At 36.3% G+C, this 14,820-nt stretch overlaps 1 protein-coding gene across 2 annotated transcripts in view; it reads left to right on the top strand.

Moving 5' to 3' along the window:
* Positions 1 to 14,820, top strand: part of LOC128999614 (ribosomal protein S6 kinase alpha-5-like) — a 165,884-nt gene that overhangs the window by 126,503 nt on the left and 24,561 nt on the right. For both annotated transcript variants that reach the window (XM_054426201.1, XM_054426200.1), the window contains exons 3-4: positions 2,195 to 2,413; positions 11,473 to 11,588. In XM_054426201.1, coding sequence (XP_054282176.1) covers positions 2,195 to 2,413; positions 11,473 to 11,588 — 335 coding nt within the window. The remainder of the gene's footprint in view (positions 1 to 2,194; positions 2,414 to 11,472; positions 11,589 to 14,820) is intronic.

Raw genomic sequence — 14,820 nt, 5'->3', positions numbered from 1 at the left:
AGTAAAATAGGTATATCGACTATGTATTGGATTATATTTATTTAAAGCCACTACCAATCACTGAACAACGTATATTTGAAGATAGGTTAAGGTTGACGAACCCATTAGCACTTCGTCTGTTTCTCGACGAACTTATATTCCATCACGAGTCCGCCATCTTGTCTTATATAATCCCTAGCTGCCTTCTGTGGATTTGGAAAGAAGTTGTCAAAACTTTTTGCTGGAGGAGGCACTTGATGGGGGAAATTGTGTGTTTGTCAGACATATTTCGGTAGATAGGCCTTTGTGTGGGACTGTACTTTATTTATTTAATTTTTTTAAATGAATCACTTGTAAAAAATCTTCCCCAATGTATCTATGTAAAAACCTCTACGAATTTGCCTGAATGTATCATATACACGTGTAAAATAGTCTTTTTTAATTTATCGTGTCGAACGAAATGGGATGTAAATTCAAATAATTACATTCCAAACAAAATAGGTGCTACATCCAGATATAACTTTATTGTTCAATAATTACACAATATTAGCTGTGTACCTAAAACGGGAGGCTTGTTTAAAACAATAAATTGTGTTTGAGTTATCAAATGATTGATTGCATAAACTATTTAATTTTCATAAATCATAAGTGAATTAGGTGATATTTAGATTTTTTCATGCGTAATCCAACTAGAATTTCAACACCTAGACTTTTAACTTACAAGAGGAAGGTTTTAGAGCAGAGACCATTTACCCCCCGTGGTCTACACATATCCCCTCTCTATAAATACATACACTCTACTCTATACCCGTGGTAAAACGTTGGCCTTTCTTTACTGTTATTCCCTCACAATCTCTCTCACACACGCTGTCACATTTTTACAAGTTTTTTTTAGAAGTTTTACAACATTGTGCACTAAATGTTATCAATAATGGTTGATGATAGTTCTAGGTAGTTATTTCCATGATTAAAGTTTTAAAATGAAATCAACTTAGTTCAATTGAGCATTCGGCAAAGAGTCTCCATAAATATATATATAAAACATTAACATTTATAATATTAGTAAGATATAGGTATAAATCTTAGGAAGCGATGATATGATTGATTAATTACTGATTGCAAAAGTTTGGCTAACATTTTATCCGAACGGTTAAAATCACTTTGAATATTTTTATAAATGTTATGGAATAATACACGTTATAACACAGATGTTTCCAAACCCACGCAAATGTTCATGTTCCTCTCAGTAATTCACTATCTTCGCTGTTGTCAGGCCTTTGTGCTTGCCGCCCCGATGCACGCCCCATTTACCGGCCCGACATAGATTCCAATCTTCAACACAAAAATGTTCTCTGCAAGCTTCCTGTCCCTCGATGGGTGATAACTTGAGACAATTTATGGTCCCGGGCCAAATTGGCCATCACACACCTCTTCCGTAGTCCCATTGTTTATATTTAGCTTCGGCGTAGTATATTGAAATGTTTACATGTTTAAGTAATTGCAGAATTTGAACCCCGATTCAATTAGGATAGTCGTGTGGAATTGTGCCATTTAAACATTTATAATAATTCCATTAATAATATTTTAAATGAGGCAAATAAAAAAATTATAAAAATAATAAATTATAAAATTATTTATTATTTTAAATGAATATTTTTAATATTTGTTATGCGACTTTCAAATTATAAACCTGAACTTTTGAGTTATTTTGTATATGCTGTGTTTTCAACGACCTTATCATTTAATCTTGTATTTTTTTATTTTTCATAAAACCCTTAAAACTTTCTACGAAATATTGGAGAAACAAAGTCAATATTTTGAGCGTGGTTGCTGAAATTTGGAGTTTTTCTTCCGCTGAATATGATGCAGCTATATTTAAACCATTAAAATTGTTACAAATAATGTAATTAATTACACTTCTTTAATTTTGTATAATGAGTATAAATATGTATAAATAGGTAAAATGAGTGTTATCTATGAAAGAAGATGGATTCTTGTGTGTACGAGTATTTTCTAGGCTCTTGTGCTATACCATATTCATGCTATGAACACCTTCGAGCCTATCATGAAATAAGACGTCAAGACCTTATGTGCTCAGAAACTTTCATTGTACTTTCCAGTAAAATCGACAAATCCTGACACATTGTAGATTCCATTCCAGCTATGCCGTGTACACATTCCTCATATGTTCCTAACCAGTGTGTTCTTGTTGCAGCGTACGGGAAGGTGTTCCTGGTCCGCAAGAAGGGAGGTGTCGACGACGGCCGCCTGTACGCTATGAAGGTGCTGAAGAAGGCGACTATCGTGCAGAAGAAGAAGACCACGGAACACACCAAGACTGAGCGACAAGTGCTGGAAGCTGTGAGACAATCACCCTTTCTGGTCACACTGCACTACGCCTTCCAGACCGACGCCAAACTCCATCTCATACTGGGTGAGTCTATACTGTAGTTTTACCTACTGGGGACGCGAATTGGTGTATTTTAATACAAAAATGAAGGATAAGTGTAGGATGAGATGCATTGTGAAACCATACTTGACTATAAGATCAGTAGTCAATAAGATCTGTACGATCAGCTGTTTATTTGATTCATTAAGGAACCCAATAATCAAGTACAGCTGAGTCCAGTTTCGAACCATCACAAAGCTATGGGTTCTAGTGCTCGCCGATTTTAAAAATCAGTAGGGCTTTGTCAGTTTAAATCTAAACACAGCGCTTTGACCATTGGATTTGAAAGGATCCTGGTCAAAAACAGCTGATCTTACTCGGTAAGAAAGCTTCATAAGACACACACCTAGTTGTAATAAATTTCAAAATTAACTAGTCAATTATACCAAGCAATTAGATAGCTGAACGGCCAAGTCTCTTTAGTTCAATCCTGGAAGTTACTTTGTGATGCTTACTGCTCAGCAATTAATTCCTTGGCTTCCACCCCCACCCCAAATTCAATGAAAGCAAAAACACCCAATTACAGCTTAAATTTTCGTATTTATTCATAGCCGAGAGCCACACGCTATTTATAGAATCCCATTAACAGTCTTGTAAAAACACTGATACATTATATCTTGGTTTACCAGTTAAATCTGATAACTCTTCCCAATGAAATATGGGTCCGTTCATTTAACATTTCAAATTTTAATTTTTACCTACATCTAAATTTGGTATAGATGGAAAATAATTTGAAAAGGTTCATATTAGATAATGAATAATATTTCAAACACAATATCCAACTATACAAAACAGTTCCAAATGTGTTAAGTTGTTTTTTTGACTTTTATTGTGTTTAATTTTACAACAGTATTTTTTCTTATTCCTTAAATGTTTATATTTCTCGAAATATATGGTCTTTTTCCGCTTCAATGAACATAATGCAATTTTCTTTAACGTTAATATTTCATTTAACAATATAAACATTTTACTTATAAATCAATCCAAGATTTTCAATTTAACGTGAAGCCCACAAGTGTGTTGTCTAAAAAATAATATTTATGCCTGCTATTGACATTCCACCGTTATCGTTCTTGCTCGGTGAACTTTAGAATCCGCTCCTCATGTGTTAACACAGCAGATTGATTAAATGCTGATAACAGTTTTTATTCTCGCTACACAAGCAGACAAGCCTTTACACCATGATAGACTAGACAATGCAGTTTGGTTTACAAAACAAAGCCTTCAGTAAATACTGTAGTTCACTCTCCTTGGCATTCTTAGCCATGTTTGCGGTTGCAAAGACTTCGCGTTGTCAGCAATAACGTACACCAAATGGCAAGGTCAGTGGAACTGAGTTGTCCATTTAACCACACTTTTTGTTATGTATGTAACATCCAACATTCAACACGATTTTGCAATTAGTGAATCTTGCAAGGTTTTGCAAATCAATTACTTTTTTGCAAATTGAAGGATACGTGAAGGATTTTGAAAATGTTTGTAGATTAGGTACCTGTAAAACATTACTGAAAACCTTTGCTTGCTTTGATGGTGGTTTTGTCAGACTTACAGAGGGGGTTTTAAGGAAAGAAGAATGAAAGTAATCTTTTACGTGTGCAAGCGTTGAGCGTTTTATTGTACAGAAAGAGTATATCTAGTACATTTTCTAATGACGCGAATAAGATTTTTACCTCAATATTCCTCTAGTATTATACTCTTATCTAACTAACCATATGTTCTTAACAACGACTGTAGTGTTTTTAAATTTCGCCCTTAAAGTAGTTAAATCCCATCTATATGGACCAACTGTAGATGGGTTTTCACTCAATAAAAAAACTTACTGGGACCGCAAAATAATATTTTTGGGATGGATTTACATTGACCAAAGAATACTCTCAGAGTATAGCGGTAAAGTTCCCCGAGCAAAGCTCGGTCCCCAGGTACCGTATGTTAATTGTAGTCTATGTGAAGTGAAGTAAAAAGTCCATTGCTTGACAAAATTAAACGGGCAGTTTACACTATTCACGTTTATGTCCACTTATGGTTGTATATCAACGTTACCTTTCCCAACACCATGTTAGGATTAAAAGAGCTATTGTGTAACCAAATGAAGATCGGCAAATGACAAAAAATACTTGTAACACTCCGCTTCTTTTCACAACCATGATGCAATCCGGTTATCCATCCGGACGGAAAGACTTCTCCAAACCACGAAGACGGACGGAGGTATTCGGCGAAAGCACGGAGAAAGTGAACATAGGATGTGCTCTACACCATTGTTGTGGCCGACCATCCGGTAACAATTAACTCTTAACTTCTTGCCGTAAAACACGGACAATGTCCAACTTGGCGAGGTGAACAGGTGGCTATATACTGTAGTTTATGTTATGGTTCGGGTTATTCGTGAAATTAAAAATAACTACAAAGCGTAACTGAGGAGTATTTTGTTTTGTTTTGTTTTCTCCTATAAGGATTTATTTTACGTTTTTTGGGTGGGCATTAATTGCGCCACGATAGGTTAGGATGACACGTTAACAAGGACATTCCTTCTGCCGGCAACTCACCCCTACCTGGCTTGGGCTTGGACCTTTGGGCGGGAATTAAGGAACTCATTGGCGCAATTAATGCACTACCTTTTTTGTGGGGGGGGGGGGGGGGGTACCGACGTCATTGAGTGATAGCCCAATGTTTTAAACTATTAAATTGCATATATTGTCTTAATAACTTACTTACGTGCTTTGATTTTTCAAAATTTAATCCAAAACGTTTCAAATCTACAAAAAACAACTCCAATATTTTCTTAATGTGTTTAGTATATTGGTTGAGGTAGATACAAGAATTAGCCTTCACAACGTTTTAAAGCAGTTCTGGTGTTATGAAAGATTTACTCTTTCTCGATTTATCTGTTCAATAGATTAGCCTCATATCGCTCCACAAACAACAATCTCTGCTGTATCTCCTTGGGGAATCCCAATCCTAGAGTTTCTGGTGAAGATGTTTCCAGGTGAAAGTTATGTCCTTGGAATAGTGAAGTTTCTTCCAGTCTCACTTTTGAGGTGTTTAATAGATTATTTTAGATTAGGTTGTTGGAAGTAGTATTGGATGGTTAAATCTATTTAAGAAATTTACTGAATTGTCTGAACAAATGTTTCTTCTGTATAGTTGAATTTTGTATCATCTCCATTATTTTTTTGAAGTGTCTTAAACATGTTGCAGTATAAAAATATCCAATTGCAGGAAAATATTTAGAAAATTACTCTCAATAGTTGACATTAACGACACTGAACCAAAATCCACTTGTAATTACAAAATCCTCAAAATGAGATTCTGATTCCAACGAGATGGTCACAACTATCATTTTCCAAGTACAGTAATAACAATCTATTGGCCGATGAAATGTTCTATGCATTGACTATTGGGTATTTACAGTACATAGTTTAGGGCCTGCCTCAATTAGGGGAAAGGAAGTGACAATATTTAGACGTTCACTGGAGACTCTGTCCCGGATATGTAAAGTTGGCCCCGGGACTTTGACATACAGATTAGTTCGGGAACTGACTCGTTAAGATAACCTGTTCAGTGTAACAAATGCGTTTATAACGACCGTCGGGTCACGGGTTCGAACCTGCTCTGGGAACAGAAATCGAAATACTTTAATTGTAACTGGATAGAATTGAAAATCATAAAAATTATCATTTTAGTATTAGTTTGTCAGTCGATGATAGCAAACGTTCATTCGATGACAAGAAACTAATAGTTAAGAAGAAAACTTCATCTTTGTAAACTACATTGTCTTCAGCTGGTACATTATGATGACCATTCTATAGGTATAACATTCTATAGGTAGTATGTTAAATTATTGATAGCTCAAGTAGACTTCTAGCCCTATTGTACAATCTAAAAATCTGCTTAACTTAACCAATCCTATATGTATAACATTCTATAGGTAGTATGTTAAATTATTGATAGCTCAAGTAGACTTCTAGACCTATTGTACAATCTAAAAATCTGCTTAACTTAACCAATCATAGTTGTATTAATACTTATGAAGTCATTCGGGTGAAGCCCGTGGGTAACAGCAATGAATACAAACCACTAGGAGGTTTATATTCATAGTTTATATTCATTATATTCACATAGTGGTCTGTATTCAATGGTAACAGCTAGTTATAATTAAAGAACAAAAACTCTATCTAAAAATAATACAATTAATCTTAAAATTGTCGTCAACTGATCTATACATAAAAATCACTAAGAAAACATATGTTTCAATTGTTTCGAATTAAGTTGACGTTTTTGTAATAAATCAGCTGATAAACTCAAACACGATTGTTTTAAAAACATATGATTCCGTTTAGGAAAACAGCTGATATTTCAAATATACCTAACCTAAAAATTTTCATCAGATCCTGAAAGATGACGAATTAATCTAAAATTACAGTAAGAGGTGGACACTATTTATTCTCTGCTATAAGGGAAGTTTAATCTATAGTTCTCATTTCCACCCCAAGTTGGGGATCTATTTTCTATACGTCTCCCCCGAGATGCCCTCATATTCCCGCAGCTTTGATACTGAGAGGGTGTTTCCGCTGTTCCGCTTATTTGAAGTTAACCCTCCTCATTATCACAGTTCGCTGGTCCCGTTTATTCTGGAAATCAGAATTACACGAGGGAACGAAGAATTAACACGTGCTGTTGATTTGATTTTGTGTTTGTTGAGACTGATTGGGGTCGATTGTGAAAGATTCGTGCATTTCTGTAACTATAAGCTGTAATCGTTGACGAAGATTTGATTTTATAGGTAAATAATTGTGATGATGTTTGGTTGAGGATTAACTTCTTCCTACATATTTTCCTCCATCTTAAGTTTTGTATCTTATGTTCATTATTTATTCGTCACGAATACTTTAACTCAAATTCAAGTTAGAATTCGTAGTTTTAGGGTAAAATAAGGTAAATATTAGCTGTGAATCGTTTATTCTCCCTAAAATATTGTTAAACCATTTATTGGTATCTGAGCTTTGGTATATTTTTGTAAATTATTGAACAGATTTTCTCCAAAGTCCTGCGATTTGTAAATAAAACTTCTAATTCAAATTTTTGTAGTCTGCAACCCAAGAAGATAGATACAGTTTTCATAAACTGTGTTAAACAACCGCTGATTTCGATTGGACACTCCAATCATTATCAGACCTAATAGTTGTACAGGGTCATCACATTGATCCATTATCCTATTGGGCCTTAAAGTGATATTACAATCAGTCATTATATTACAACGCATTTAATGCTGATAGGTTTTTGATCAAAATAACAGGCCTGCAGAAAAACAATAATTCTTCCAACCAATATTGCTAGAATAAATCTTTTAAGGATCCGTGCAGTTAGCTATCCATTGTTTCTGCTGGTAAACTATTTTCGGCACAGTATATTTGTAGGGAATTAAGGAGATTCTTTCCCTCACGATTATATCTGAAACACAATGCAAACAAGGTCAAAATCCATTAGTTTCACTCAACTAATTCAATTGCTACGTGGGCGAGGTTAGGTCGGTAAGGGTAGTTATTCAATTTTAAATGGATACATTCTTATAGAAATATAAGTTCCTTTTTTTGTGGATGTAAAATAAATATCTTTACCTATCGGGTCAAACTTGAATTTAAAGCTGAAAGCAGCTAACGTATTTAAACCTTGAAGAACCTTTTTCACACCATTCCCCTCTAATATAACAAACATTGAGTGAAATAAAACAAAAGCTGTTTAGATGAACATGAAACAACAATCCTAACCTAACATGTGTTTAAAGGAGTTTAGGGACAGTTAACAGTTTTTAATATGAAACCGGCCACAGTAGTAAACCAACTTGCTCAAGTAAATTACTGCAATGAAATTCCTATTTTGGCACACCAGCAACGTTATTGTTGAAATAGTTACCGTACTTCACACTGAAACACGTGTTACTACTGTACAGTAACGTCGTCTTACTCTTATCACATTATTACCACAGTTCGTCGTATGGCCTTGACTCGTGACCACGTGCCACGTGATCAGCTGATTTAGTACGTCATTACGCGCGGTTTTGCCTACTTCTGACGACATAACGTTATGACCACATGATCAGCTGATTTACCATCGTCTCGTACGCGCGGGACCTACGTATGACGTCATACAGTTGTGGCGTCAATGTAGTTCAAATATTCCCTTTACCAACGTCATTACGCTGAAGAGTTTTAATTATTCGCATACTTGGTGGCGTGCGGAGGAAATTGAATTGAATGGAGCGTAAAGCTTGGACCGTTTTGTTTCAGAGTTTCCCCTTTGGTTTAGTTCCAGAATTTAATCGCAAATTTTACTATTCCGTGTGTGGTTTTTATTATTTTTTAAAATTATTTTATCGGTGTTTGTGGTTTAAACATACTCGGGAATAATTTAGTAAGTAGCTTAAATCTTTTAAGCTTCTGAGCACTGCTCGCATGGGCACAGGTAAGTTACGCAATCATTCTTACCTAAAAATAAAAAATAAATTTGTAACTATATTTCACGAAAATTTAATAAAATTGTATATTATATCACTTTTGGACTGGTTTCTTTGAAGAAATATGTCGACTGTCAGAAATCTGACCGTTCAATTCGATTAATTACTATCCAGCGTCTTCAATAACAGTTTTTTTTTAGCCTCAACTACATGATTTGTTCACACAAATTCTGAATTACAGTAATTTTTCGAATGGTCATTATCTATATATTATTATTACTGTTTAAGTGCGTAGTTCAAGCTGACTACTGTATAAATGCAATATGTGTATGAATTGTGTGAGATAATCTGTCAAGTTTTGATACTGACATAGATAAGCTGATTCTAGCCAGGTTTACTGAATAAATTCCCAATAAACCAGCAGGTCTCGAGCAATGTCGAATAGACCTAAAAAACAAAATAATATTTCAGAAAGATATTTTTTTACAGAAGGGTTTGTTGTTCCCAACTTGTTCCCAACTTGTTTTGTTGTCTAGTCTTGGTACCAGCTGGTGTGGCAAGGCAAGGTGTAGGAAGTGTGATCGGGTAGTCCCCCCCTCCCCCTAGTGGGGGTGGTGTAGGAGATGAATGGTCCCCAGCTGTAGGTGGGAGGGGGAGGTACACGTGGAGATATCCTACCAGCTACACCTACAACTGGGAAACGCAACAATAACAGCACCCTACTGTTGATTTTAGAATGTTTTTTGAGTAACTTACTTCAATTATTGACTTTTGTATACTGAAGTATATATCCCATCTGGCCAACTGTAGCCTACCAATATTCACTTATTTCAATAGTGAAGGGTTGTACAATATATTTTACTTAAGCATTTTGGAACTGAAATTATTTATAAATTCCTAGCTTAACATAAAAAATAAATGATGATGCGAAAATACAGCACTTTCCATAAAAATCAGCAATTGGAAATGTCGTAGCTTACCCTGGGTTGGATTATGGCGATTTTTGAGTTCAAATAAATCAAGTATGTAAACAAATGTATTTCTGTGTATACCTTTTGACAAATTGAAGCAGTTTCTTTGTGTAAGGTATACCTCGTTAACTATAGCAAGTGATAGGCGAGTTTGAGTTGGTGATACAATGGGAGCGATCAGTCAGCTGATTGCGTAGTCGGAGTGTGCGACATCTTGCGTAATGTTTACGTACTACCTCGACTACCAGGGATGCCAACTGACAAATAGAGAAACGAAAATTCCCTCATAATTACCCACGTCGGTGACATTTCATCATTTACTGTCGTGATGGTTTATAACCTCGAATCTTCTTTGTTTACACTTTACAGTGTTGTAAAACCACTTCATATCAAAAGTGTAGGAACAATCCAATAACCGTTCAATTAATAATTTATACAATTATTTTCTATGTTTATAGTTTTTTTTATGAAATTAAATCTTGACCAAAACATCGATTACAGGAATTACATTGTACTCAATTTCCATTAGCTATGTTTATTTTTTTTATCTCCCCTGTTTCTATGTGCTATTGTGTTTAAGTAAACAATAGCGTGCAATTTAACACATTTTAAACAATATAATAGGGCCAAATCGAGTGACAATTGATTTCACTATATGTTCAATACCAAAGAAATCTTTATTTGAATAAGTACTTACCTTGGTTAATGTAAGTAGTCAAAGCACTGGATTTTTTTCTCTTACAAGTTCATTCTAAGGAATCTCTTCTTTTAATTATGTTTTAGCGCAAATGACCAAAAATCTATACAACCTAAAGAATGGTAATGAAATCCCAATTTAATTAGAATGCAGCTATAAATTCTAACATATTTATGTCCAGTTTTTTTTATTCTCTCGCGATAATTTATTTTTAGCTGGCCATTTAACATGAACTATTGTATAGCAAGCGGGATGTTCACAATATTGCTATTTTAAGCTGAAGGTCACTACACTAGCGCTGAGTAGAGGCCGTGGCCATTCTACGAACTACGACCTTAACCTTGTACTATGTCACTGTACATAGAACCTTCAAGTTAAGGCCCTATTTCAAAACCATCAATATTCTATACTGTTAAAAGTAAAAAAAAAGAAAATGTTACGCATTGGCTCTAGGAAGTACGAATATACATTTTGTTTAAAAAATGTATCAAGAAGTTTATGATTTTAAGAGAAACTTGACAGTTACATTTTTATGTGTGTATTTTTTTAGTTTACTATTTTTTTGTCATAAAATTGTGTCAGGGCTATACAGTAGTGCCAAAATATTATATTTCAAATTTAAAATGCACTCCTAACCTAAAATAATTCACTTTGCATTAGAATTTGTGCAACAAATATTTTTATGCTGTTTTGTCAGTAACCGAAACAAATACATCAAAATTGTTGGCAATTTTAAGGACATGAATAGCCTCTAAGCCTATATTATGTTACCTAGGTTTCCCCTACCTTTACTCTATACTGCCATCTACCTTAATAGGTGAAGTTTCAGTGCAGATGGCTCATTACATTTCGCAATTCTATGAACGTTGGATGTATTGTTTGTTTATTTGTTCATCTAGTTCATTATTTGATTGTTTGTTCCCAGATTTTGTGTCCGGAGGAGAGCTTTTCACACACTTGTACCAGAATGAGCGCTTCCCCGAATATCAGGTCAGGATATACATTGGCGAAGTGGTTCTGGCTTTGGAACACCTACACAAGGTAAGTTATCTGTAGCATTGACTATACACCTCTACTGTCAATGTCTGAAGATATTTAGGTAAAGAATAGTGGTTTTGTGTGTGTGTGAAGAGTAACTAAGTTGCCCCGAAGATGGAAGACTCATGTGTTCGAAACGTCGTTATTTTACATCGCCCAAGCACGTTTTCATTGTTAAACCCAGAAATCAAAAGGTTTTCGTTATTAAAATTTCCAAAAGGTAGAATGAGACTTTGTGTTACCCAATAGATTAAACTGCATTTAGATTTAATCTAGCACAAAAACACAATGCGAGAAAAGCTCATTACCTATTAGAATATAGCATTCTATCTAAGTCAGTTTTTTATAACTATGTATCCGATTGTGTTAAGAAATGAGCTCACTTTTCCATCGATCGTAAGGAAATCAGACTAGAGAAAATGTACAGATTAAAGTTATTATCTACTTCCCTAGAGTTGTTTGTCATCTAAAATCTATGTTTAGCTTCGACTATAAATGCTTACTATCGTGAAGACATAAAGTTAATTTTGTACGAATAACGATGGATTTTGTATCGTAATCTACTTGCTTTTTTGGTAAGAAAATCCTGTACAGGATAACGATTAGCTAATTTGTCTGCCAAAATAAAATAGATAATTCTTGTTTGCTCGCTAGTCGCTACTATAATGGAAACCGAGAGTAGAGCGCGGTGAGGCGGGGCAGAGCGGTACCTCCTCAACGCCACGCTGCGCTAACTGTACAAGATGGGAACGTGAAATGAGGCCGCGCAACTCGCAATACAACGGGCCTCTTCCTGCGCGGTGCGCACATCATGGTAACTCATCAGGCGCGAGCAAATAGCGGCCTTGGAGCGGACTGTACCACTACTACTCACTCACTAGATCTTGGGTTGGTCACTTATGCTACAGTGGATGTAGTTCTTTGGGGAACTAGTAGGCTATAGATTGGTCAGAAGTAATGTTAAAGAAGAGCTCACTTGAGAATCTCAGCAATTAGTAATGACAAATGAGGTTGTTGAGATGTCGTCTGGCCTAGCTAGATAAGGTTCAAACGCGAATAGTGCGGATCGGTTCAGTAGGCAGTCACGCGACACTGGAATGTTTTTACAGTAATGTGCAGAAGTAGATGAAGTTATCGTGGTGACATCAGTCAGTCCAGTGACTATAGTCCGTGAGCCGGGTGTAGGGGCCAGGGCTAGAGATATACAGTGGTATATATGCGACTCTGTGTAGGGGCGGCCATTAGTTGCGCCAACTGTCCTGAGTCGGCTATTCCTGAATTGCGCCAACTACTCCAGGAAGCCACCCGATACGTTACTAAGACAAGTGGCGGCTCTCGTTGACTGTATGATTGAGTAGGTTAAGGTTAGGTTGGGTTGGGTTGGGTTGGGTTAGGTCAGGTTAGATTAGTTTAGGATGACACGTAAACAAGGACATTCCTTCTGCCGGCAACTCACCCCTACCTCGCTTGGTCTTGGCGAAATTAGAACTCTTTGGCGCAATTAATGCACGACCGGGTGTTATTAAGTTTTTGCTGGTTGACTCACAGTAAAGGGGGATTAGGGAACCTAATAGCAACAAGTGACCCTCTTTAAGATGACAAATACAACTAAAAAATGTGATATTGTGGTTTATCTTACCATTTCTCCTAATTTCATCAAACATTTCATGCAATTCGACCAACATTTATAGATTTTTCACTTTTACATATTTGAGCATTGCAAACGTCAGTACCCCCTTTGGTTCACCATAGGCTATAGGCTAGAACTATAGACCATGGTCAGTGGATGTTCCACCTTCTACCAATTAGCCAATCTACATAACCACAATGTAATGCCGGAATGTTCCGCGCAGAGTGCGCTAGTGCGCCACTTTCTCTCGTTACTTCCGCCTGTCGGCTTTTCCTTTCTAACGGTCCTCCTCTCCACTTCCACTCGCGTCTTCTTCCCTCTCTCCTTTCGTCCACTTCCCAGGCAGTAACGCGATTAGAAAGGCCATTTCGTATTCGGGAACTGACATAAACTAGGTAATAATTAATGGGTTGGATTCACAGGCCTGATGGACGGGGGGTGGAAATTGCGGTGAATGAAGAGGGACTGTGAAATAAGAATTACACTAAAATACAGTGTTGGGCTGGATTCGGAATTAATTGCTAACGAAATCCTCGAAAATTTTCAATTTGTTTCCGAAGTTTTGAGTTTGGATTCTGTAACGACAATACTCACTGCGACAATGTGCGATAGAAGTATTTTTTATGTCTTCGCCTGAAGCATTTTTACGGAAGAATCGCAAACGCTTTTAAGAGAAAGCTGTCCAACCCAACAGTATTTGTGGTACTATGGGAACCGTACAGGCTTCTTCTTTCAACAAATATCCAGAGGCTCGAACCATTAGGCACCAGTATTGTGTCACAAAACTTCAAAAGATCACAAAGACAGATGTGTTGATGGATTACAATGCAATATTACAAAATTGGGCTATCCAATCAAACTCCACCAGTACAGCAATGCTACCAGAACTGAACAACACACGGACAGTAGAGCGCGCCTTGGGCCGTGACGGAGGTTTTCGCAAGACGCAAGGTCGACGTGGGAAAGTCCCTAGATATCGGCCGGAACTGCCCAAGCCCAACCGGCTGTACGGCATCAGACGGATTTTCCTCCTCGGCCTGCGTAACAATTCTCCAAAAGATAACAGATATTCAAAGTCACTTCAACTCCAATGATGTTTTCTATTCTACCTGTTTATCCAGATCCCAACCCGTGAAGCATTTGCATACGAGATTTTTGTTGTGAGTTCTCTGGCAACTGTACAAAGTGACAAGGTCTCAGCTGTTGACTGCTTTTGTGGAGGACTACAAGGTAAACACCACCCGAATAATCGTGAATATCGACGAGTTTTTTTTTTTTTTATGTATTATGAACATGTTGTTATAGGCCAATGTTATCATTTAAGCGATGATTTCATATAGAAGACTATTGATCTTATTAATCTCAGAAAGTCAGGAAAATGAGGAGATAATGTCCATTTGATTGACAAGCTTTCATTCTTTATAGGTTGTCATGAACCATTGCGAATCAACCAAATGCAAGAGTTTGCTGGATATCATATTAATATCCGTCATTTTAATACAGGCACAGGCTAAAGAACTAAACTGATCTAATTTTGTGATTTGTCTTTGGATCCAGATCTACGCCACCATTGAGAATATGGTAATAGATATCTCCTTATTTGAA

This window comes from Macrosteles quadrilineatus, unplaced genomic scaffold, assembly GCF_028750875.1.
Source record: "Macrosteles quadrilineatus isolate MER2022 unplaced genomic scaffold, UCM_ALF_1.0 Scaffold_8__2_contigs__length_117827958, whole genome shotgun sequence".
NCBI lineage: Eukaryota > Metazoa > Arthropoda > Insecta > Hemiptera > Cicadellidae > Macrosteles > Macrosteles quadrilineatus.
This window is presented reverse-complemented; position numbering and strand designations above follow the sequence as displayed.